Source organism: Sorex araneus, chromosome 1 (assembly GCF_027595985.1).
Source record: "Sorex araneus isolate mSorAra2 chromosome 1, mSorAra2.pri, whole genome shotgun sequence".
Taxonomy (NCBI): domain Eukaryota; kingdom Metazoa; phylum Chordata; class Mammalia; order Eulipotyphla; family Soricidae; genus Sorex; species Sorex araneus.
In genome coordinates, this window is record NC_073302.1 from 435,494,188 (window position 1) to 435,521,288 (window position 27,101).

At 38.6% G+C, this 27,101-nt stretch overlaps 1 protein-coding gene across 11 annotated transcripts in view; it reads right to left on the reverse strand.

Annotated features, from left to right (window-relative positions):
• Nucleotides 1-27,101, reverse strand: part of DGKI (diacylglycerol kinase iota) — a 482,969-nt gene that overhangs the window by 172,544 nt on the left and 283,324 nt on the right. For all 11 annotated transcript variants that reach the window (XM_055142753.1, XM_055142758.1, XM_055142729.1 and 8 more), the window contains 4 exons: nucleotides 13,619-13,674; nucleotides 12,222-12,284; nucleotides 6,319-6,392; nucleotides 3,923-4,034 (listed from right to left, as the gene is read on the reverse strand). In XM_055142753.1, the coding sequence (XP_054998728.1) occupies nucleotides 3,923-4,034; nucleotides 6,319-6,392; nucleotides 12,222-12,284; nucleotides 13,619-13,674 (305 nt within the window). The remainder of the gene's footprint in view (nucleotides 1-3,922; nucleotides 4,035-6,318; nucleotides 6,393-12,221; nucleotides 12,285-13,618; nucleotides 13,675-27,101) is intronic.

Sequence of the window (27,101 nt, forward strand, 5' to 3'; positions counted from 1 at the left end):
GTTAGGTCAAAGAAAAAAGAAAAAAGAATAGTCATTGATACCTTAACAGACAAAATTTGCACAATTCACTACAGGATAGAGAGCCAGGTTTTCTTTAGAAAATAAATAAAATTTAAAAAGAGGTGATAGCAACCAATCATAATGAATTCATTTTATTAAGACACTTATTCAAAAAGGGCATGAGTAAATAAATGACCAAGGTGGGATACAGAAGTGCTAGGTAGAAAATATCCCAAATTGTGAGATAGCAGGACTTTGTAGTTATGTTCATAAAACAAAATTTTATTTTTAAGAAGAAAAATCAAAAATATTTAAAGCTAAAATGAGTTAACATCTAGGATTTGCTTCAGAACAATCTAAGGGATCAGGTCACAGGCTGGAGACACGGGAGTGGCTGTGAGTCGAGGATTGCAGAAGCTGAGGGAAGGCGCATGACATTTCAAACTAGATTTTTACCTATGTTTATGCTGAACTCCTCCCAGTAAGAATTTTATGTTATTATTTTAATAAAGTAGGAGTGCTGCTATTTATTCAGCCATTGATTAAACTGATTGAATTGGGCATGAACTCCACATTGCTTTTTTTTTATTCTATTCTGAATGTTAACTTTATTTTATTATTTTATTAGTATACCCCCCCCTTTTTTTTGGTTCACCATAAGATACATCTACAAAGCTTTCATGTTTGAGCTTCGGTCATATAATCATCAAACACCCATCCCTTCACCAGTGCACAATTTCCACCCTGTTCCAAACCTTCCCTGCTTGTGTGGCAGACAATTTCCCTATACTTTCTCTTTACTTTGGTTACATTCGATATTTCAACACCAGTCTCACCACCACTCAAACTTGCCAAAAAGGCAATGCTAGATGATTTGTTTTGTATTGCTTGTTATGGATAGAATATAATGTCCAGGAAATTCTGTGTCACTCTCTTCTGGGAGCTTTAGTTTATAGTCTCTGGGTCTTGGCCATTGATGAGATTATATGGTGGCAGGGGCAGTTTGTGGGTGTGACTGCCAAGCTTCTGGAAAGCTGGGGACCTGGTGGGAGGAGGCCCAGTCCCAATCCAAGTGGGCTTGGCGATCTCAATCATGGGTTCCCGAATATCTGGGTTTTCCTGCCAGTTCACTCTCTGGTGAGGTTCATCCCATTTTGGGTGAGACTCACCTGAGCATGTAAAGAGTGGCCTTGGACATGACAGTGGTTGGGTTCTGGAGGTTTTCAGCTGCTGGAGTTCTTCTTGGGCAGGGAGGGAAACTCAACCCACCCCCACTCCGAGGTACCCCGGTGAAGACAGCCTGGTATGGCGTGAGGACATTCTGTGGCTTTCTCTTCTGGGAGCTTTAGTTTACAGTCTCTGGGTCTTGGCCATTGATGAGATTACATGGCTCCAGGGGAAGTTTGTGGGTGTGACTGCCAAGCTACTGAAAAACTGGGGACCTGGGGGAATGAGTCCTGATCCAGGTAAACCTAGGGCTCTCAGTCATGGGTTCCTACCTACCTCTGCGCTACAGGTCCTAACTGCATCTTTTGATCTCTTTCAAGATTTATGGGTCTCTGAAATAAGGCCAATAAATGAGCTTATATAGCTGAGCCGGAGGTGTGTCTCCCACATACTTAACTTTTGGCCCTTTAATTCTTGGCAAACTTGGCCCCAAGTTGTTGGGGTCTGGCCAAAGGCACAGCAGTAATTTTGGGGTATCTGGAAGCCTGAAGGCACCATCAGGCTGCTGATGCACTCGCCCCACAGATACAGGTTGGCCTGCTGGCAGCACCATACCCCTTATCTTATGTTTTCATGCACATTTAAGGGGTAGAGAGGCAGGCACTCGGGATGATTCTTGACCAGTGGGGTTTGAGGTTATGGTGCTATTCAAACCCGGGTGCCAGGGCTACCTAGGCTACCTGGGCAATGCCTGTGGTCTCCAGGCTGGTTGAGGTGGTAAAAGGCTCCTGGGATGCCCCTTCCATCTTTGGGGGACTATGTGGTGCTGGGCATACACCTTAACCGTGTATTATCTCTCAAGCCCCATAAGTATTTTTAAAACACCTTACTCATTCCCTCATGACCCTGGAGTAAATTGAAAACTGCATAAACTCTATTATGCTTTCTGTGATCTGGTCCCTATCTATTTCCCCAGCATGATTTACCTCTAGGACTGGCACAATAGCACAACGGGTAGGGTATTTGCCTTGCACGTGGTGGACCCGGGTTCGATTCTTTTGTCCCTCTCAGAGAGCCTGGCAAGCTACAGAGAGTATCCCTCCCGCATGGCAGAGCCTGGCAAGCTACCCGTGGTGTATTCAATATGCCAAGAAACAGTAACAACAAGTCTCACAATGGAGACATTACTGGTCTCTGCTTTGAGCAAATCGATGAACAGTGGGACGACAGTGCTGCAGCGCTACAGATTTACCTCTCCCACTTTCACTTGTCCTTCAACTACCTCTAACTAAGGACAGTTCTCACAGGCTTCCCACTGTTCCAAGCTTCCCTGGCTTCAGAGCCTCATTTCTTGGCATTTTCCTCCTAGAAATATTACTAATTCTTGCTACGTCTCCTCATTGGGGCTCCTTCTGTCTACTAGAGAGTTACTGGGGTGAAGAAGCTCTGCCAAGCCCACCTTCTGCTTCATAATTCACATTCCCTATCCTTCCTGTTGCCCTTTAAGGGTGACCCTAGATGTGACCCTCTAGCCTCTATCATTGGCTCCCTTGCCCCTTTCTTCTAGACAGACTTCTTAGGGGGTGCCATGAGCAGTTCTGCAGGCCAAAAGTAACTGTGTCTCTCACTCCCTTGGGAAAATTCTATCTACTTCTGTCAGGTGATCCTTTCCAACCCCCCAGGAAAGATATTTTTCTTTAGAGGCCTGTCTCCAAGGCCTCTGTACCCATAGCTTAGGCAAACAATGGTCAGCTTTCTAAATCTCCTACATCCCAGGGACTATGTGTAAAGAGACTTTGCAAAGAGACACAAATTTTTAGTTTCAATCCATCATCTCCTTCCTGAACAGACAAAAGTAACAGAATTTTATGTGAAAATAACCCACCAAACATGATCTATAATAGAACCCAAGATAGCTAGGGAATAGCAAGTTATTAAAGGTTGAGAATGAAGTAATACATTTGGGCAATATTTTAGACAAGTAGCAGCAGCAGTGTGGCACAAAAGAACCAAGATATGCTCAAAGTTCTCCTTGACCTAAAGGGCTTCTTGAGCTAGAAAGCAAGAAGGGAGCAGAATGAAAAACAAAAATTGCAGTCCTGCAGTCTGAAGAATGGTTTAGATTGTGACCCTGAGAGCAGAAGCAAGTGTCTCATGTTCCCTTTCCTTTCTCCCTATCCAGTCAAGTTCTCAGTGAGCCAAAAATATCAGAGGGTTCGGGTTTTGCCTCGGTGCTGGGAAAATCTATGTAATAGTGCTTTTTAAATGAGTTTGGAAACTTTGTATGTATGTATGTATGTATGTATGTATGTATGTATGTATGCATGTATTTTTCCTTTTTGGGTCACACCCGGCGATGCACAGGGGTTACTCTTGGCTCTGCACTCAGGAATTACTCCTGGTGGTTCCCCAGGGGACCATATGGGATGCTGGGAATCGAACCCAGGTCGGCCGTGTGCAAAGCAAATGCCCTACCCACTGTGCTATTGCTCCAGCCCTGGAAACTTTGTATTTCATTATGGTAGAAAACTAATCAGGAAAATTCACAAATGAGATTCACTAGTGTTTGCAGTTCACATCAACATGCACCAATTTTCTTAGTAAGATAAAACATCATTTGTTCTTGCATTCCCCCAAACGACACTCTATCAAGTTTATAAATGGACAAAAGAAGAAAAAAATATTCCCAAAGCCCATGAGACTAAATCTATACATCAGATACATTTTATTTCGGTAAGCTAGTTGCATTTCTCACCAAAGAGGCCATGGTGAATCCAATGACTTCGATATAACCATCATCATGCCGCTGAGGTTCAAAATCATGGTGATCTCCTGGGTTCCCCCAGGGCATTGTGCCAGCACAATATCTGCAAGGTAAGATTGAAAAGTATATATCAGTCCACTTTTCTCATGATTATCTGGTATTAAGGTACAGTTTGGGTCAATGTTTACTTCCTTTAAGAACAGTGACTGCTCTCGGTAGGAATGTAAATCAGTGCAGCCTCTACACTGAAAATAACATGGTAATTTCATCACTGTCATCCTGTTGCTCATCGATTTGTTCAAGCGGGCACCAGTAACGTCTCTCATTGAGAGACTTATTGTTACTGTTTTTGGCATATGCAATATGCACGGGTAGCTTGCCAGGCTCTGCCCGTGCAGGCTCGATACCCTCGGTAGCTTGCCGGGTTCTCCGAGAGGGGCAGAGGAACCTAACACGGCTTGGCCATGTGAAAGGCAAAAGCCCAACCACTGTGCTATTGCTCCAGCCCCATCAAAAATTAAAAATGGAAATTCTATAAGATCTATCATGAAAGCACTCACTCTAAAGAATTTTTCTCCCTTTATATTCACAGCAGCACTGTTTTTATAACCAAAGCATAGAGTCAACCTAAATGCCTATAAACAGTTGACTAGAAACAGAAGCTGTGGTATATAGCCTCAGTGGAAAGCTATTTTGCCAGTAAAAGAGAAGAAACTGCGCCTTCCGAGGCCAAGTGACAGAAGGTGAGATGGTCATAATCCTCCTGAGTGAAGTAAGTCAGGAAGTGAAAGACATTTACTGGAAAGCTTCCCTTTGTGGAATATGGATAACTAAAGCAAATGAACTGGAATGAGAACCACAAGAAGACTAATTCCTAGAGTTGGTAAACACAATGATTATTACTGGAGGGAAAAGGTGGGCAGCTGGAGTTTTAAGAAAGAGGGTGTTTTTGGTAGTTGGAATGATGACAAAGAGATAAGAAGCTAAGGCCTTGAAATTTCAAAATTTTATAAGCTAATAGAATTTTTTTTTAATTTTCTAGTCTGGGTTCTCTTTTCTCCATTTTTTTTTTGAAAAATGAATCCTCAGAGCTTCAAAGAATCAACCTGTGAAAATGAGTCACATTTTTATAACAAAAACATTCTATGGTATCAACTTTCTCTGAGTACATTATCATCAATAACTCACATTCTATAATTGGTGTGTTGGCTTTCAATGATATTTCATGAGTTATCAATGGGTGGTCTCAGAATTTGGGGGGAGGTAAAACATGAAGGAAAGGAAAAGGGAATTGAGGTGAGAAAGCAATCACTAGTCTACTCAAAACTAGGATTTGAGTACTCCTGGAAAATGAGAATGTAACTGAAGAAAAAAGAAGGAAAACAGTGTGGAGCAGAAAACTATATGAGATGTATAGGAAGAGAATACTAAGGCCATAGAAAAGGTAGAAGAAGAAGGATCTCAGAAAGGGGAAGGCAGAGAAAATAAAGGCAAAGAAGCAAGAAAAGAGAAGAGAGAAAAGTGAAAGAAAACTACATTTCCTGAGAGTCTAGGCCTTTCACTTAAGCAAGTAAGATGAAAATATTTCTGGAGTAAGATTGTAAGTGATTATACTGGGCACTGCTGGAAGTAATCAGTAGACTATATTTTCCTAGCTATATATCCAGGTACCATTCCCATTTGAATTAAATTCAGCCTAAATAGAGCTTATTTGAAGATTTTGTGTCTAAGTTGTCTGGTTTGCAAATAGCAAAGTGTTGTAGATCTGTCCTTCACAAAACTAGGCTTGGCAGCCAAGAATCTAATTTTATGCCACTGAGATCATGTGCTTATATTGAGACTAGTTAGTCTTAAATATCCCTTTCTCCTAGGTTATAATAGTACCAAAGAGAGTTGACATCCCGGCTAGAAAATGCTATTCTAATTGATCCTATTCTATTCTTTTCAAAGCAATCATCTGGCAAAGATTTTGAATGAATTCCATACTAAAATCAAGCTGGAAGGTTTCCTAGCAGCTTTTGGGAAACAGGGATTTATTCAAGTCTGCACTTCTTGGGGTGGAAAAAGAAGATTAGTAATTGAGAATTAAATGTAATTGTTCCAGTCAAGAGAGGTGCCAAGGTTTCTTGAGAATGGGTAAGTATAGGCCATTTATGCCATTACACACACACACACACACACACACACACACACACACACACACACACACACAACCATGGTGGGAGTACAAAATTATCAGAATAGGAACACAATTATCTGTTATAAATTCGAAGAAAACCACTAAGATAACTGATTTCATTGTTTGCATCTGGAAATTTTCCATGATGAAACCAGATAATCCAAGACAAACAGAAGTCATATTGAACTTAAAAAAAAATGGAGCTTACCTGGGTATATTTAAAAATACTATACACTGGAACTTCAATTCCTGAATCTTTGGAGTGAGATCTGTTCCATCACACTGCAACAAACAAAGCAGAAAAAGCAATGGATTTGAAGCAGCACCAACCTAAAAAAAAGTTGCTCAAGATAATTAGGCTGACAATGACAAGTTTACAATTGGTCTCTCTTTATGAGAGACTGCTTCTGTGATCCAAAAAGAATTGAATGTAGCTTTATCAGACGTAAGGGCTTAGAGTTTGTTTTTTTGCTTTGATTTAATAGAAACACAAAGCTGATATTTGACAAAAATTGCTTTTCATGGGCCTCAAATTCAAAGGAATTAGCATCACTCTTAACCTTGAATATGCAAACTAATGGTATCATCAAAAGGCTTAGGAGTAACTAAAAGAAAAAGAACAAGGCCTGAGGTTGAAGAAGTAGCATCTTTGGCACAGTTATTTGATTCAAACAAGATTTATGAATTTAAGTATGTATTTTATCAACTTTTTGGAAGATGATTTTTAATTTGAAGGTTTGAAATATTTTAAGTGTGTGAAAGTAATATATAGTACAAGATTTTATTTTATTTAAGTTTTGGGGCTATACCCAGTAATTCTTGAGGGCGTCTCCTGACTAGGTGCTCAGGGCTTGCTCCTAATGGTGCTCAGGTGTGTGTGTGTGTGTGTGTGTGTGTGTGTGTGTGTGTGTGTGTGTGTGGTGGCGGGGTGGGGGGGGGGAAGCATTTGCTACCTCTATCCACCTGGACCGCCCACTTGCAAAGCATGAACTTAGTACGTTAGGCTATCTCTAAGGCCTCAAACTGTAAGACTTTTGCAAGTATCTGTTATAAATTAGTAGCACCCCCAGTAGCAATTTGCTTTTCCAAAGTTAATCTCTCACAGACTCTGCTATTCAGAGATAAAAAGCTTTACAGCAGGCGGATGCAACCCTGAGGCCTCCAGGCCGGGCGGACTCAGATGCCACACTTTTGTGCTGTATTTTCTCATCCATTTGGGGGCTCTCCTCAAATGCATCCTCTGGTTAATCAAAGAAAAGGTGTTCATTTTCCTTCCTCATTTCCCATGGTGACAGATGTTAAAAAGTAAAATCCAAGTTATGGCTAAAGATGGTCCATGTCACACTCTCATCACAGAATTCAACTCCCACCCCCAATGGCCCACATGATTTTCTCCTTCCAAGAAAAGAGTAAAGCAGCTCCAAGCTCCCTGGAAATTTTTCATGATTTCTTTAGAAAGAAGTTCCATCTAAGTATGATTCTGCGAGCAATCAAGATGGTCTTTCCTCTCCCCAGATTCTCTTAATACAGTGTAATCTTTACTAAAGTTTTCAAAAATAGTTTCCAGAACATCTCACAGTCCTTAATAAATAAAGCTTTTTTCAAGTGTTATTTTGATAGAAACCAAATTCCATTTAATATTGAATGAAGTTGTTTTACAATGTTCTCAGAAGCTAGGCAAACATGAAGCCTCCACATGTATTTAAGGACTTGGAGATGCAGATCAAAACAACAATGAGATATCATCTCATACCACAGAGACTGACCCACATCCCCAAAAACAAAAACAACCAGTATTGGCGTGGATGTGGGGAGAAAGAGACTCTTCTTCACTGCTGGTGGGAATGCCGACTGGTTCAGCCCTTTTGGAAAACAATATGGACGATTCTCAAAAAATTAGAAATTGAGCTTCCATTTGACCCAGCAATACCACTCCTGGGAATATATCCCAGAGAGGCAAAAAGGTATAGTAGAGATGGCATCTGCATTTCTATGTTCATTGCAGCACTGTTTACAATAGCCAGAATCTGGAAAAAACCAGAGTGCCCCAAAACAGATGACTGGTTAAAGAAATTCTGGTACATCTACACAATGGAATACTATGTAGCTGTCAGAAAACATGAAGTCATGAAATTTGCATATAAATTGATCAACATGGAAAGTATCATGTTGAGTGAAATGAGTCAGAAAGAAAGAGACAGACAGAAAGATTGCATTCAACTGTGGAATATAATGTAACTGAGAAGTACAAGTTGGCAATGATGCAACTTCTGGCAGATATTTCTCTGGACTTAGTTACTAAAATACTAAAATACAGAAACCCAAAACCGTGAGGCCGCTAAGTGCGGTCACTCGATCTCATACCTCTTCATCCTCAGCAATGGAAAACAAATTATCTAATGCTTCCTTTTCAGCAGGTCCGACTTTAGGGGAGAGACTCTCCAAATAATAATAGTGAGTTTTGTTGAAATATTGAATGCAATCAAAGTGAAAGTAAAGTGAAATTTATTAGTTACACAGGCAGGGGGGCTGGGGGGTCCTAGGGGCCTAGGGGCGTGGGGGGGCTAGGGGTGTGGGGTGTGGGGTGGAGCTATACTGTGATTCTTGGTGGTGGAATATGTGCACTGGTGAAGGGATGGGTGTTCGAGCATTGTATAACTGAGACTTAAACCTGAAAACTTTGTAACTTTCCACATGGTGATTCAATAAAAAAATTCAAAAAAAATCTAAATTTTTCCTCAATGTTTTAGATATAGACAAGTCTCACTAGTGTGAGGTGATATAGTAATATGTTTGTCATTTTGATCTTTGGGGTGTACAGTATCTAAACACAATGTATGCTCTGCATGTGGCACCTGTGGATTCTATCCCAGTTACTGTGTGATCCCCTAAAGACAGCTAGTGATACCTTTAGGAAGCTAGCAGTGAAGACTCTGAGCACTGCTGGGTATGACAAACAAGAATATGTTTCATCATGCAGCATTTGGTATTGCTATGCAGCACTCTTTAGTTCATATGTATTTTGCTTATTCTTTTTTCTCCTGTTTCTATGCATTAAGCCCTAAAATACATTGCAGAAGCAGACTATGGGTATTTTGCCTATGTTTCTAAATGTATTTTATGGTTTTGATTTTAATGTTTTGCAATGTTTTGATTAATTTTGTGTTAATAAGTATGTCAAATGTGGAATAGTAATCTTAAACTACTCTTGGGAATGTGACTACCCATTGTTTTCAACACCATCATTTACTGAAGAGACTTCTCTCTCTCTCTCTCTCTCTCTCTCTCTCTCTCTCTTCTCATTTTATGCTGTTGGTTCTTTTATCTTAATGAGCAGTCTGTAAGTGTGACAACTAAATTCTGGAATATCAGTTCTACTATACTTATCTCTGATTCCAGAGTCACATTCTTTTAAATAGTATGTATTTTTAATGTAATTTAATGTTAAACAAAGAATGTGATGCTTTCAAAAAAAATATTGATTGAAGGTGTTTTACAATGTTCTCAGAAGCTAGGCAAACATGAAGCCTCCACATGTATTTGAGGACTTGAAATGAGTTGATAGATGATTACAGGAATAATGAAAAAATGCAAACATCTTAAATTATCAAAATTGAATGGTGTCAGCAGTAAAACTTTTTTTTAAAAAAGAGTATAATCCTCTAATAGCATGCAAAGGGGAGTCATTGCATTACTGGAGAAAATATAATTAACATTATTGCAATTAGAACAGAATTCATTTTTAAATTGTCTACTTTTTCCTCCTAGGAAACATATTTGTGATTCTGGGAACACACCAAATTATATAAAAATGGGAATTTAACAATGCATTATGCTTTTTACAATATTTTTCTACTGCATTTAAACTTTACAACTCTTTGGAAGAGCTATTTTCATCTCTTTCCCTAGTTCAAACAACACACAAGAAAATATTTTTGTGTAAAATACTTCAATGTACAAAGTCGCACACTGATAAATTGAAACAGCAAGAAGAAAACATGAAAAGTATGGGGATGAATGCCATATGCAAGTTTACATTATTGTCACATACATCTTTATACGAGGTGGGAAGTAGAATTCATTATTAATTTTATAAACATTTTAAATTTATGTGAGAAATTAACTATAACCTCAAAAAATGCTGGCTATACTCCATAGCAGAGATAAGAAATTCTGCTATTATGCACCTAATTGCTCTAGCAAATTTTTCATTCATTCCATCTCAAACTCAAGAACATAGTCATGTCCTGTAGAAATACCCTGTTACTCTGTATCACAGGGGAAAAAATGATCAATACTTATTTAAAAGACGTGTCCTATTTTGTCTGTCTTACAAAGAAATTAAGCTCTTCTTAAAGGTCAGTTTCCTCAAAGTTGTATACCTCATAAAGACAGCACTGAATCAAAAATTTTCAGAGTAACTTTTAACATTTCTTTTCCTCCTCATGAAACATCATCTGATTATTATATAAATTGATCATTAGATGTATTGACTGGCACCAAATCTTTCCAAGATATCTGGCTACCATGTCAATTTTTCTGTAAATGAATTTTAATCCCAGTTAATTTTAATCCCAGGTGGAAGAGATTTATTGAGGACTATGGGATATAAGAGAGAAACTCTTAGAAGTTGGGAATTAGAGAGTTAAACTTTGACCCAGTTGCTGTTATTCAATATGGCCACTGGCTCTGAACACTGGGAGGAGAGGGTTTAATTTGGTTGGGTTGTGGCAGTTGAGGAAACAAGTTTTGGGTAAATTTGCTGCCACTTGAATATAATAACCATCCTTTTATCAAATTGAAGATATTCACAGGATACTAGACCGTGCCTTTCATGTCCCTGTCTCGAAGAAGGCAGTGCTTTTATTTAAAAAGCTCCTCTTCCAATTGCTGGCTGCTTCCCTTTGCTGCAGCATGAGAACTGAACTATCTGAAAGTGATACCAGGGGTCATTCTTTAGTATTTGGTCTTTTGGACCACACCCAGCAGTGCTCAAGACACATTCCTGGCTCTGCACTCAGGGGTCACTCCGAAGGGGCTCAGGAGACCCTATGGGGTGCTGGGGATTGAAGCTGGGTCAGGCACATGGAAGTCAAATTCCTTAACAGCTGTATTATCTCTCCAGGCGCTTCCACGGGCCATCCTGCTGGTGATTAGAGGTCTCTTGTCTCTTACTTCTACTAATTCAGGAGATTTAAATCTCATGTATGTTTTCCTGGCGGTGACTAATTTTAATTTGTATCTTCTCCTGCCCCTCCATGGTGCTTTATATGCCCACATACTCTTTTCTCTACTCTCATGTATACCCTTTGTTCACCCGCTTGTCACATCCAGTTCTTTATGCCATAACAAATTTCAAGCTCTGTTTCATGTTCATTTGTCCTCCATCTGCATCACTCTCTCTCTCTCTGGTTTGCACCCAGAAGTACTCAGGAGTGCATGAGGTGCTGAAGATCAAACCCAAAGAAAGGGCTGACCTAAAGAGGGCTAAGTGCATGCTCTGCATGCAACAGGCCCAAGTTCAACCCCAGCACTGCCTGGTGCCACTCTGGCACCACAGAGCGACTTCTGAATGCCAAGCCAGGAATTGTCCATAACATTGCTAGGTGTGATCCCAAAGTAAACAGACAAACAAAAAAAGAGAGAGAGAGAGAGAAAGACAGGAGAGATTCTTTAGACAGCTGAGGGATAAAGATATTTGGTGCACACCAGTTTCTTGTTGGGTTAGCATCACTTCTCTGATGTAAGTTTCCCTGACTCTACCATGCTCAGCTGTTCTTTTCCCTTTGTGCTACCACTATAGCGTGCATAAGAGCAGCATTTATCCTACTGTCCTGCGATGAATTGCCTGCCCTTCTCTGCCACTGAACCCTAAGTATTCAGAAGTGAGACCAGTTTTCTGATCTTTGTTTCCAACAAATAAGACAGTTTCCAATTCACGTCTAAATGCTCAAGAACACTGTCTGAATGAACTCAAGTCATGGGATATCAAGGACTCTATTACACTCCATTGCTTAACATAAGCAAACTGAAATTTGTGGCTCTTTTTTTTTTCCAGCATACATGCATAGATGGACTTAAATGAAACAACTCAACACACCCAATACTTACAACAACTTTAACATGTTTGGATAGGTCTCTAGAGCTTCTCTGTAGGAAATCTGAAAAAGCTGCCTGCATCACAAGGAAATAAAAGAAAATCTTCATTAAAAGTTATGCCAAAGTACTTTTTCTCTATTATTGTTTCAAATGACTCCAAAACACATAAAAATATAAAAGAAGTTCTCTATTTGCTAAATCCAAAACAAAGCAGTGCAGTGACTATCAAGTTTAGCCCCCCCCCCCCGTTTACAAACCATAACCTTTAATAAGACTTGCAATCATGGTAGGAAAATGGGAAAAAATAGTAATTCCTGAGGTTAATGGGAAGACTCTTTTTATTAGTTTTCCTGATCTTTCTACCTATCTGTTAGGTGCTGTTCAAATGTCTAACGCCACTGAGACTGTTGTTTCAACTCCCTTTCATTTGATCCCCTCTCTCCAGTGCTATAAACTTAAAATATACTTTATTGAAAAACCACTACGTTGTAAGTGAGTTTTTACCCACTGGCCATTTGCCCCCTGAGATGTCCTTGAAGAAGGGAGGAAAAACCATAGTCTCCTTTAATTGCATATATGCATCCATGCAAACTCAGACCCTTCAGTTTCTCATCCAAACACTGATGCTTGGAAATAAGATTCTTACCCAAACCTTTACATAGCAGCTTCCAGTCTATTTAATATCCTATGCTTTAGACAATGATGTTTGTTTTTTTTGCATAACTCCTTAAATATCATCCTCTAAGTATAAGGAGTAGAACTTTAAAATTCAATATATAATATATATGTATAATATAACATATTATATATATATATGCTAATGTTTTGCTTTGTTTTCAGGGCCAACCCTATGATGCTCAGGACATACTGCTGGCTCTGTGCTCAGATATTTCTCCTGGTACGGCTCAGGGGTTTTGGGGATCAAACCTGGGTTGGCCAGATGCAAAGCAAGAGACCTACCTGCTATAACATCTCTCCAGCCCCTTAGGACTTTAAAATTCAGTGATGATGGACACCGGCTCTCTTTCTTAGGAAATGCATCCTTTTGGGGCTGGAGAGCTAGTACAGTGGGTAGGGTGCTTGCCTTGCACTGGGGTTTGATAAGCAGCATCCCACCTAGTCCCCTGAGCACCACCAAGGGTAACTCCTGAGTGCAAAGTCAGGAGTTACCCCTGAGCATCACTGGGCACAGCATAAAAAGAAAAAGAAAAGAAAAAGTACAGAAACATACCCTTTAATTTCTAAATTAAGTCAACAACATTAACTGTATGTATACATATATATAAACACACACATAAACATCTGAGATATTTATGGTATTATTTTTAAATAGTTCACATTATACTATGAATAGTGAATATGTATTACATAATATATAATGATAACTTTAAAAGGAAACCAATACTTACCCCTGCATAGAACATTTTATTTCTAAAACGACTGTTGAATTTCTCCGGATTGGCTTCTGTGAAAGGGAATAGGTATTTTGGTTACAAGGACCTCATCAAAGATAGTGACTTAGATTAGTACAATCCAATAGAACCAATTGTTTCTTACCATTTTCCTTTAGTTCTGGGCCAGCTGGGGTAGTGATTTAGTGCAACAGAAGTAGATTCCCAAACTGCCAACACTGGCATCACTCGTGAACTTATTAAAAGTGGGAACTAGTTAGGCTTCCGGCCTACAGAGTTAGGATGTCTGGGACCTGCGGCTTAGGAACCTAGAAAACTCTCCAGGAAATTCTCCTGCCTATACAGCTGACACTCTCAGGACTCATTCAAAGCAGAGGTTTAGCAGGAGCAGAGGGGAGGCTCATAGGAGAAAGAAGACTTACAAGAGTGATTATTTGCTTTGAACTCCAGAGAATGAACTTTGGACAAACTATGTGGGCAGCTTCCATATGGAATTAAATGTGGGACATTTGGATTAAAATTAATGGAGCATTTGCTTTAATATTTTGCAAATACTCCTAACTACCATCTGTTCTCATTTATGACAGATTTTTTTTAAAAAGCATCTGTTTAATGGACACACACACACACACACACACACACACACACACACACACACACACACACCCCTGCTGAATAGATTTGGGGGCATTTTAGAGACCTAAGTGCTCTGAAAGGTGAAAAAAAAGTCTTGAATATATACCCATGTACCCTATATAGGTTCACTGTACCACTGTATCACTGTCATACCGTTGTTCGTTGATTTACTCGAGCGGGCGCCCGTAACGTCTCCATTGGCCCCAGCCCTGAGATTTTAGCAGCCTCTCCTCACTCGTCTTTCCCAATGACTGGACGTTCTCTCAGGGTCAGGGTCAGGGGAATGAGACTTGCTATTGTTACTGTTTTTGGCATATTGAATACGCCACGGGGAGCTTGCCAGGCTCTGCTGTGCAGGCGGGATACTCTCAGTAGCTTGCCGGGCTCTCCAATGATTTTATGGAAAATGGGTAGGGAGTGTCTTATAATGTGTCCCAGGAATATGTTCACTCATGTGTGAGGCTCGGCCCGAGCGTGTGGAAAGCGTCCTGGAGCATGGTGGCGGTTAGGCAGTGGAAATCGGCTGCTGGGGCTGGGTCCCTTGGGGCGGGGAGGGCCTCATCCGTCCCCCTCTGGGGTGCCCCGAGTGGAAACAGCCTCCAGCACAGAGTCCAGTGGCAAGGCTATGGGAGCCTCAAGTTATGCTCCCTCGCAAGAGAAGCAGCTGTGAGTTCTTGGCTGAAGGCTAAAGACCACAAAATGATTTAAACAAAAATCTGTATCAGAAAATGTTCACATTAATTCAAGAAATTGAAAAATCCCCAATTAAACACCATTTTCTTAAGTTGTAATGAAATTTCAAACACTTCAAATAGTTCCATTTTCAATATTTTGCCTTCTTCCTATTTTTCTCTAAAATCACTAATCCTATCTTCGAATAGGGTCTTTCTCCTGGTCATTTCTCTTAGACACTGCTGGTTTCCAAGGTGAAACTCCCCAAGTCCTAACATTATTTTTGAGTAGCATCATATTCCAACAATTGTTGCCTAAATGATAAAACCTACAGAGTTCACTCACCAAGACTGAGCAGAACAAAAATTAAGAGACCTCTAGACATAATTTGGCACAACTGATGATTAAATTATTACCTAATTATTAGACTATAATGTTAGTACAAGGCATAAATATGTGCTAAGATTGTCAAACTAAAAAAGAAATTGGCATGTGCCATTCACACTGGTATGAGTTGGTATCTCATTGTCATCTTGATTTGGATTTCCCTGATAATAATTAATGATGAGCACTTTTTCATGTGCCTACTGACCATTCATCTTTCTCTTCCATCTTTCTCTTCATTTTCTCTCCCCATTTTTGATGGTTTGGGGATTTTATATTCTTTGTGAGATATTTTGATAATTATGAGTTATTTATATATCTTGGATAATAAACCTTTTTCTGATGTTCTGAGTACAAATATTTAATCCCAATTGACTGGAAATAATCTGTGTTGGCAGAGAGGTGGTCAAGAAGGAACTCTCATATACTGCTAGTGGGAATGTGGTCTGGCTCAAACCCTGTGGGAAATAGCATGGAAAGTTTTCAGAGAAGTAGAAATAAATTTGTCATATGACCCATCAATTCTACTTCTTGGTATCTAGCACTGGGGCACAAAAATACATTTAACATGACATATGCACACTATTATTCATTGCAGCTCTTAGCACCACAGCTCAGATATGAAATCAATTTAGATGTTCAGTGATAAATAAGTGGATAATGAAGGCATGGAATGTATGCACAATGGAATACTATACAGCTTTAAGGAACAATTAAATCATAAAATTTGCTGACACTTGGATGAAATTGGGGGATGTCATATTAAGCAAAGGTAAGCCAGAAGAAGAAAGAAAAATATTGGGTGACTTCACTTTTTAGTGGTCTATAGAATATCAGGACAATGAAATGCATGTTATCAATAAGTGTTTTATGGGGCCAGAGAGATAATACAGTGAGTAGGGTGTTTGCCTACATGCAACTGACTCAGGTTTGATCTCCAGCATCCCATACAGTCCTCCAAGCTCCACCATAAGTTATCCATGAGCTTAGAGTCAGGAGTAAGCCCGAGCACTCCCAAGAATAGCCAAAAATATGGGGTGGGGGGAGCTATAGAACTGAGAAAGATAGGGAAGGCAGGAAACCTAGGTAGGAAAGTAATTAAAAAAAAAACCAGACAGGAAGTAATAGAGACACAAGCCAGGGCCTCAGACTCTTTGGAGAGTTGGAGTTGGGTGTATTTATATATCAAAACCATTGAACCAAAGAAAGCCAAAGTGGACGATCCAAACTAGGTAAGTGCCTTGACTCCTATACTATCTTTCCAGCTCCACTTACAACACTTTTGACCCAGATTTAGTTGGGTTCCACTGTCAGAGTTCCACTTTTCAGATTCTTTCTTGCTTTACAGACCCAGAGGCAAGATGAAAGAATCTTTGTTGCTTTGCATTTTATCATAAGTACATAAGGCCTAACTAACAAAAGAAATGAAAAACAGATCCAACCACTTAAAGAGTTAGAATGAGAAATGGAAAAAGGAGCCCACTGGGAACATAAATTTTTCAGGGCACCAATGTCCAAAGCTATTAAGCGAACTATATACCAACTACTAACATTTACTTTTTGTAAGTTACGTACATATAATTTATGTATGGTTTGGAAAATATTCACATCTTTATAATATTTTCCTATGAGTCTTAAAAATTGAAAAATTTTATTTTCCTTTAAAGAAATAGATTTTCCACTCTCAAGAGACAGAATATGTTCTGTAAAGCCCAAAATAAAGTAGGATAAAAATATTTTAACCAAGTTTTTGGTAATGTTATTCAGTTTATAAGCATATTCACCACAAACGTAATTTAGACAATATTCAAATAAGTAAACTTCGAAGAGATATCTATCAAGGTACTAATTTTGAAAAAGATACAAAATACTAGAGAAATGTGAGAAATGTACAAAATAAAGAAGGGGCCAAAATTCTCACATTCACTTTAACCTTGATGATAGAAAAGCACGCAGTGGGTTCTCAAGAAATATTCTCAGTAAATTAAAGTATCCAGACCCCAATGGTAGAAGCATCTTGGCTCTTGCTACCATTTCTAGACTGACCATTCTCCTTTCCTGAGACAGTGAGACAGTCACATGAGAGAGTGAGACAGAAACTTCCACCATGTCAGGTTTATGTCATTAACTATTTATAATATAATATAGCACAGTGGTAAGGCGTTCGTTCGCCTTGCATGAGGCCGACCTGTGTTCTATTCCTCTGCCCCTCTCGGAGAGCCTGGCAAGCTACCGAGAGTATCTCGCCCGCACGGCAGAGCCTGGCAAGCTACCTGTGGCGTATTCAACATGCCCAAAACAGTAACAACAAGTCTCACAATGGAGACGTTACTGGTACCCTCTCAAGCAAATTGATGAGCAATGGGATGACAGTGACAGTGAATATTGTTGAACATTACTAGCAAATATGTCTTTTTCCTATTCCTGCAAGCTTAGCAACATAGAACATCCTTTTTATAGTGCTGTTGAATGATAATCTAGACTGGTCTTCTTCCTTGACACACATATATATATATATACATATATATATATACATATATATATATATTTGGGTTCCACTGTCAGAGTTCCACTTTTCAGATTCTTTCTTGCTTTACAGACCCAGAGGCAAGATGAAAGAATCTTTGTTGCTTTGCATTTTATCATAAGTACATAAGGCCTAAGTAACAAAAAAAATGAAAAACAGATCCAACCACTTAAAGAGTTAGAATGAGAAATAGAAAAAGGAGCCCACAATTCTGGAACATAAATTTTTTTTGTAAGTTACGTACATATAATTTATACATATTATATGTACGTAATATAAATTATACATATAAATTATATGTACGTAATTACATATATGTATATATTATATATAATTATATATGTATATATGTAATTATATATGTATGTATATATATATATATATATTTGCTTTTTTGGGTCAGACCCGGCATTGCACAGGGGTTACTCCTGGCTCATGCACTCAGAAATTACTCCTGGCAGTGCTCAGGGGATCATATGGGATGCTGGGGATCGAACCTGGGCTACCTATATTTTTAATGAGTAAAAAACACAAGGTATAGATGCTAGAGAGATAGTATAGGGGCTAAGGCACTTGCATTGCACATGGCCTTTACCAGCTCAATGCCCAGCACCACATATGGTCTCCTGGCACCACGAGGGGTGACAAAGCCCTAAGCATAGCTGGGCATAACCCAACCCCAATAGATAGATAGATGATAGATAGATAGATAGATAGATAGATAGATAGATAGATAGATAGATAGATAGATAGATAGATAGACAGAATGAGGTATGGGCTTGCTAGATCCTAAAAGGCTCTGGGAATAACTCATTTCCATATTCACTCAGTTTACTGGCAGAATCTACTTCCTTGAAGATGTAAGAGTGAAGGCCTTTTTCTTGACTGGCTGCTGGCTACTATCCTTTCTCAACACCAGAGGATTCCTGCATGTACTAATGGTTCCCTCAGTCGTCAAAGTCAGCAACGGCACATTAAGCACGTCAGCAGTGCTTTGGAGAACTGACTCCCTCTCTGCCTCAGATCTAATTACTTTCCACGACTTTCAAGAGCTCCTGGTATACTGTCCCACCCCGACAATCCAGGATAACCTACCTATTTTATATCCACCAATTACTAACCTTGATTATTTCTACAATATTATTTTACCATTTAAAGTATAACATGGCTGGGGCTGGATAGTACAGCGGGTAGAGCATTTGACTTGCACAAGGCCAACCTGGGTTCTGGGTTCGATTCCCAGCATCCCATATGGTCCGCTGAGCACTGCCAGGAGTGATTCCTGAGTGCAGAGCCAGGAGTAACCCCTGTGCACTGCCGGGTGTGACCCCCAATAAATAAATAAATAAATAAATAAAGTATAACATGGGCAACACTATGGACACCAAGGCTCTACTTGCCACCGTCTAGCCTCTACTTCATGGTTCACATTCTTCCAGAGGAAAAATGTGTTTTTCCCTTCCAAATCCCTAGGGGTCTTATTCTTTTATAAGCCAATTCAAATTCCAAAAGTCCCATCCAAATCTCATTAGCTCAAACTTTTGAAATCTCATTATCTAAATGATTTTATTATGAGTGAATCCATTTATAATGATAAAATATATTTCATTCCATTGATTAATACATCATCTATTCTTATACACAACACAATCACCTATGTGACACCAGAATGGGACCCTAATCCCTTGGTTTTGAATCTATACTTGTTTTGGCTATCTAGCTTCAATTCCATTTCAAATATTTCATTTCTGCCTGACATGTCTAGTTCTGGGATAGATCGAAACACAAACTTACTTCATATGACAAAATAACTCCTGCCCCCTGTCGAACTGAGCTTTCCTTCCCTCTTCACTGGCCCTGTTGAACACTCCTGTATATTCTACTTTAAGCCAACCTTACAATCTTCCAAATGTGTTTTCAAAGAAGAAAGTACATCTTTGTTTGATATACTTGAACTCATCATGGCTTACATACTGTTTTCTGCTTACATAATCGTATGGTGACTCCAACACAAACTTTCACATGGCATTAGCATTCTGTCCACATACATGCATAAGATTTTTCTTTTAATCATGCAAGAACATATTTGCTCGGTGACTATCAAGAGTGTTACAAAGGACCTCAAAGACTGCTTAGCTCACAACCCATTTCTTATATGCTTCCTTATTTATTTATTTATTGCTTTTTTGGGTCACACCCAGCGATGCTCAGAGGTTACTCCTGGCTTTGCACTCAGGAATTACTCCTGGCAGTGCTTGGGGGACCATATGGGATGCTGGGGATCGAACCTGGGTCGGCCGCGTGCAAGGCAAATGCCCTACCCGTTGTGCTATCGCTCCGGCTCCATGCTTCTTTTTTTAAAGGTTGTTCATATATGCTTCCTTTTCTAGAAATTGTAAGTAGTAACTCCTTCCTTGTGATCGCCCATGAAAATCCTCCCTTCCCCCACACACACCCAGGAGAAAGAATAAAGTTTTAAAAGTCATGGCTTAGTGAAATACAATTTTTCTGCCAAAGTCCTCTGCTAAACAGAAAGTTCTTTGAGACCTCAAATAAGATCAGTTAAGAAAGAAGTTCACGAAAGATGTATCAGTTTACCTTCTCCTAAATTTAGTATTTTAACATATAACCACTATAATTTTAAAGCCAACATTCTGGTAACCCAAACATGTGGACATAAGAAGCCTATCAGCCAAAATGTGAGTCAAATCTACCTCTTAACAACTGTATCTTAAAACAAAATATGAATGGAGTCATAAGACTACATGGAACAAAAATTAAGTGACCCTATGATATTTATGTTAAATTACATCAAAATATAGAACAAGTAGTTGAAAACTCAGTATTTTTAATCTTTTATACTCCTGAAAATATATAATGCAAAATAATAATAATGAAGTAATAAATTTTTGCAGTCCTTATGATATTGAGATATTATTAAACAAACATAAAGATGTATCAGGCATTTCTTATCTAACATAACTCAAGTAGAGTGAAAGATAACAAAATGTCTAATACATGTTCCACAGGGTGAGATATATTTTCAAGTTTTGAAAACTGGATTATTACAATAGCAGTACTCCTACATTATATAAAAAAAAAACTGGATCATTACATTGTCTACTTGTGTGCTTCTGACAACTTTATATATTGACAAGCAAGGCTCCCTAAATCAGAGATTTGCATAAACTTTACCCTTGTAATTATTAAATAATAAATTCAATATACTTATCTTTATTTAACCCTTCATAGATTATTTAACTGAAGATTATGTTAAAATGTTTGCCAAAAAAACTATATTTATAAAAAGAAGTAATTATTTTTAATGTTATATAACTCACACACTTCTATATTCCTTCCCTAGTATACTTAATCAATATTAATACTTCAGTTATCATGAGTACATAAATGATTTCAAAATCCACGCCTATAATAACATTGTCATATTCAATTCAAATTGCACAAATTGAAAAATCTTTCCCTCTTTCCAATATAATTTGTGCCAAAGATCTTTTTTCCAATACCATCACAAAAAATTTTTATTATGTATGGATTGGTTATCTAACATTTTTAAAAGAACATTTTTATAATAGGCTCATTTGTCATTCTGTTCTATTCTTTTCTTTCCTGTTCACAATGTTCTTTGCCACTTTATTTACTGTCTGTTCAGGGTTTTTTAAACCTATTTGTTGCACAATCTCTTTTCACCCAAGAAATACAACATTGGCAAGTGCTACCAGAAACATTTCAGACTCATTATATGGTTGATTTTGAATTAATTTTTGGTCATTGCACATTTAGAAATGCTTTCATTGCTGACAAATTTTCCAGTATACATGGGGTTGTAACCCACTGTTTGAGAAAGGCAGGGTCTAATTTATGCTCATTTTTTTAACTTCCAACTGTTCTATTGCCATTTCTTTATTAAAAATCTCCCCTATGCCTTTTTCCCTGCCAACAGTCTCACTGAACTTCTACATCATTTATAAATTGTTTATTTATAAAACAAACCTCTACTAACCAAATAGTTATATATATTCTTTATATCTATATATATTCTATAACTAACCAAATATGTATATGTATAGTTATATATATCAAATACATATCTATATCTATCTATATACATATTCCTCTTATTGTTACTTATCTTTTATATATTGAACTCATCTCCCAATTAAACAGTCTATTACTATAACAAACACCTATAGGAAAAGCCACTGATTTGAAAATGGGGGAATGAAAAAATAGGTATTTAGTCGGGAGAGGGGTCTGAAAAAGTAAAATGTCAATTTATATATAAAAAAGATATCTATGTCATAGGTGACAAAGTCACATTTGAAGGGTATAACAAGAAAAAATATCTCAGATGTGGGTATAACTGACACTTGAAGAAAACTTCAAGAAGAAGAAAGATTTTAGAAAGAAACCGTCAGTGAAAGTTTCCTCAGAGGTAAACTGTGCTTGAGTCTCAATGCTTAGGCAAAAGCTGGCTGCATCCTTCACCAAAAGAGAAAAAAAAAAGCAGTAATAGTGAAATTTAGCAAACCATTGCAAATAATACTTTTTTAAAAGGAATTATTCAGCTCTTTATGTGGATCGTGTAACGTGTCATTTGAAACATGCTGACGTGCATGTCTGTGTATATAAAAGGAAAATGCTAAATCTTAAATCAAATTTAAAAGCTGCCTCCTCTAGAGTCTAATTGTATTTCCTTGACCTTGCAGCATAAGGTTCAACTCCTCTGTATAATAAGCAATTTCAATCAGGTAGTAAAATTTAAATCTAATATCACATTAAAGGTTTGATGTGCTTAATACCCTTCATGTCCAAAAAATAACAATCTAATCCATATAGCTTGCAAAGTGAGACCCAACTTTGCCACCCGATAAGCATAATCATTGTTAACATGACTGTATATTAATAGACTGGAATATTTTAATGTACTTCCTCAAGTCCTGTCCTAAAGCAATAAAGCTTAAAATACTGGGCAACACTCCAACTGACAATTAAATGACCAAGCCTATTATATCTACAAATTATGTTCCAAATGACTGCACCTTTTTTGATATGCAAGTAACAACAGCTCAACCATGCGTGGATTAGCAACTTTGAGAAAAGTAAAAAAAGCATCTCTCTTCTCTAATCAAAATAAAGTGTGCTTCCTTCTAATCAAATAAAGAAACAGATTATTCAAATCTTTGTGTTCTTTATATACAAAGTCAACCAAAATATTAAGATTATTTTTATTTCTTGCCAGATTTCAGATAGCATTTAAAAAGCATTTTCCTGCCAATAAACTGCCTCAAAGAATGTCAGCCTAATTATCCCTTCTTTAAAGAAATACAGTTTAAGGAGTAATGTAAAATTTTCATTAGTCTTGGGTCTGGAGTCATAGCACAGCAGGTAGGGCGTTTGCCTTGCACACGGCCCACCCGGGTTCAATTCCCAGCATTCCATATGGTCCCCTGAGCATTGCCAGGAGTAATTCCCGAGTGCAAAGCCAGGAGTAACCCCTGTACATCGCCAGGTGTTACCCAAAGAGAAAAAAAATCTTCATTTGTCTCATGCCAATGGGAGTATGTAATGTCTATACCCAAACCTGACACTACAATTAAACATCTAAATATTCTGCCCAAGTGAAATCCCATATTTAACTTTACTATTAGCTAATAGGTTGTTGTATTAAAGCTCATTTCATTTTGCATATGGTTCTTAGATATCACCCTTCAATTATTTTATGGTAAATCATACAATAATTTTCCATGCAGTTTCAAACTGTGAAGGACTATATGATTGTTTCAACTATAAATCTTTTTGACCTGAGTAAATCACTATCTACTATTATTCCTAGTAATAAGAATAAAAATAATGAACTCTTATTGATAGTGTGATCTTTCTATCTTTCTTTTTCCTTCTGCAGTGGAGCTTTATATTTCTTGAATAACTAACCACACAAAAGATTGTTTTGATAAAGAATATCAGAGCCTGAGCAACAGTACAACGGCCTTGCCTTGTATTCAGCCAATCCAGGTTCGGTCCCTGGTGCCCCGTATGGTACCCCGAGCCCTGCCAGGAGAGATCCCTGAGCACACAGCCAGTTTAAGCCCTGAGCTGTTGGATATCATTGGTTTGTCCTTTCCCCCTTGCCACTAGGAGCTTAGGTTTATCAGTCACACCCATCAAAGTGCTCCCGAGTCACTCTCATTCCTTTGTTTATCTGTAACCATTTCTACCAGTTTATCTGCTCCTCCCTTAATCAAACTCTGTTAATTGGTAAGGTCAGAACTTCCTAGGACACTGAATATTATAACATTGCCTTTCTCTCCTCTTTATGCCTTTTGAATAATTTACTTTAAAGCTATGTCTTTTTTGTATAGACACAAGAAGACAATATTATGTTTTTATAACTTAAGACTTAATTGGCCTCAATATTCCCTCCTGGGCATCTGCTTTCTCCACTTAAGCCTCAGTTGCCCTCAGTTCCTAGCACCCCAAAGTAGGGTCCCCGACGTGGGACGGGAAGGATCCAGGGCAAGCGGTGAGTTATGTGCTACCCTGGCATCGAGATGGGCCTGGCCAAAGTGCCTAATTCTTAACTATAAGTTAAGAGCTTGATCATAGACAAATGCTGTCATGATCCAATAGTAATTATGAGACTGGGACCCTGCCAGGGATAGGAAAGACTGATCTGGCCTGAGCACTGTAGTCTGAGATTGAGATGGCCCCAGGAGAGCAATTCTATAAGCTTTAATGCATCTCTTATTGTGTCCATACAAAATAATTAATATTATGAATTCTTATATGTTTGCTGGCTGAGGAGAAGAGAAACACATTCATGGGACTCTGCCCTTGGGTGGATCCTCCTGCTGAAAGAGAATTAAGTCCTAGGAGAAGCATCCCCTGAGGGAAAAGAACCTTACCCTATTGCTGACCACACCTATGTGTATGCCCCAACCCCCTCATGCTGTGGAGATTTAACTAGGCTGTAAGAGTGGGTTGGGGGCCAGATCCACGGGGGCCAGATCCACGGAGCCAGATCCACAGGGGCCAGATCCACGGGGGCCAGATCCACAGATCGAGAGAGAGACCGAGAGCCGGGAGAGAGGCAGAGAGAGAGAGAATGAAGTAGGATGGGGGAGAAAGAAGCAGGAGGAGAATCAGAGGAGAATGGAGATGGACATGAAATAAACCGATCGAGTAACCAGTTTGGCCTTCTTCCTTCCTTCGCCTGCCTCGCCGCCTGAGTGCCCTTTCTTTTTATTTTTGTGTTTTATACACTGAACAGTGCTGGTTGTGGTCCAAATTCAAAGACAAAACAATAGCAGCTCTAGCAACTATACTTTTACCATAAACAATTATTTTTACTTAATGTAAAAGGTATAGATATGCAGATACAAAAAAGTCTGTCTTCTGGTCTTCTGGTCCAGATGCAGCACTGTAGCACTGTCGTTCCATTGTTCATCGATTTACTCAAGCAGGCACCAGTAATGTCTCCATTGTGAGACTTGTTACTGTTTTTGGCATATTGAATATACAGGTAGCTTGCCGGGCTCTCCAAGAGGGATGGAGGAATCAAATCTGGGTTGAAAAAACTGTTAAAATATACCAAACATTGTGCTTTTCCTGGTTTATTGCTGAGGCTTGGTGCATATCTTCTAATGCGATTTTAAGATATGAATTTGCCCAACAGGTTAGGCAGAGCCCTCAAGAAAAACAAGCTACTAAAGAGCTGATATGGGAGAATTTATACTGAGTCAGGGTAATAGAATATTGAAGAGAATAAATAAAGGTGGTGTAAGATAAACAACACAAAGTAGTGGGACTATTTTTGTTTGATACATCTGGACCAGGCTACCATAGGACAGCGGGTAGGGTGTCTGCCTTGCGTGTGGCTGACCCGAGTTCGATTCCTCTATCCCTCTGAGAGAGCCCTGCAAGCTACCAAGAGAATCCCACCCGCACGGCAGAGACTGGCAAGCTCCCCGTGGCGTATTCAATATGCCAAAAACAGTAACAACAAGTCTCACAATGGAGATGTTACTGGTGCCCACTCAAGCAAATCAATGAACAACGGGATGACAGTGCTATAATCACATACAATATAAAACAATACACACATACCACAATGAGTATATTTTAAAATTTTTTTTAATTCACTACTTCACAAAAATTCTCTCCTAGACCTGGTTTGTCTATGTTGATAGCTTTCAGATCACCTTTCACTTGAGGGCATGGAAGCTTTGTCAGAGAACAAGGAAATGCACCATTAAGAATACTTTCAAATTAATTAGACAAAATAGTAGGTTCCCTTGAATGAGCTGTATTTTTTGCCACTTATTACTCATTTTGGTTTCTTTTCATGCCAGAATGTCTATTTTGGGAGATTCACACACTAGGAATAATCGTATTACTCTACAAGTATTATTAAGAAACTTAAGAATTTTTGTTAAGAATGCCAGATCCAAAAGTTTGATGAAGAATACAGGAAAGAAAATGGGGTAAGAAAATGAATACAAATCTCCACTAATTCCCCAAACTTTGTACTTCCTTACATGAAGTGTAGCAGCTTAGAAACATTGGCCTCAGTGTAATACCCCCTGAGTCTTAAGTATACAAGAACCATCCTTACCAGGGAGGTGGGGAGTGTAAGGTGATGTTTTTAATTTGATATTTGATATTTGAGATTTTGTTAACAACCAGTCTTTCTTTGCAATGTAATGACTGTTAGAAAGAGAGGCCAAATTATAACCCTCTCTTCAGTCACTATTGCTTTTTTTTTTAATTCTTTTATTGATTCACCATGTGGAAAGTTACAAAGCGTTCAGGTTAAAGTCTCAGTTATACAATGCTCAAACACCCATCCCTTCACCAGTGCACATATTCCACCACCAAGAATCACAGTATACCTCCCCCCTTCCCCCCACCTCCCCAGCCCCCCACCCCGCATGTGTAACTGGTAAATTTCACTTTACTTTCACTTTATTTTGATTACATTCAATATTTAAACAAAAAATTCACTATTATTGATTTGGAGTTTCTCCCCCCTAAAGTCGATCTGCTGAAAAGAAAGCATTTGGTAATTTGTTTTCCATTGCTGAGAATGAAGAGATATGAGGTCAGGAGGCCGCACTAGCAGCAGCATAGTTTTGGATTTCTGTATTTTAGTATTTTAGTAACTAAGTCCAGAGAAATGTCTGCCAGGAATCACAACATTGTAAGCTTGTACCTCTCAGCTACTTTATATTCCACATATGAGTG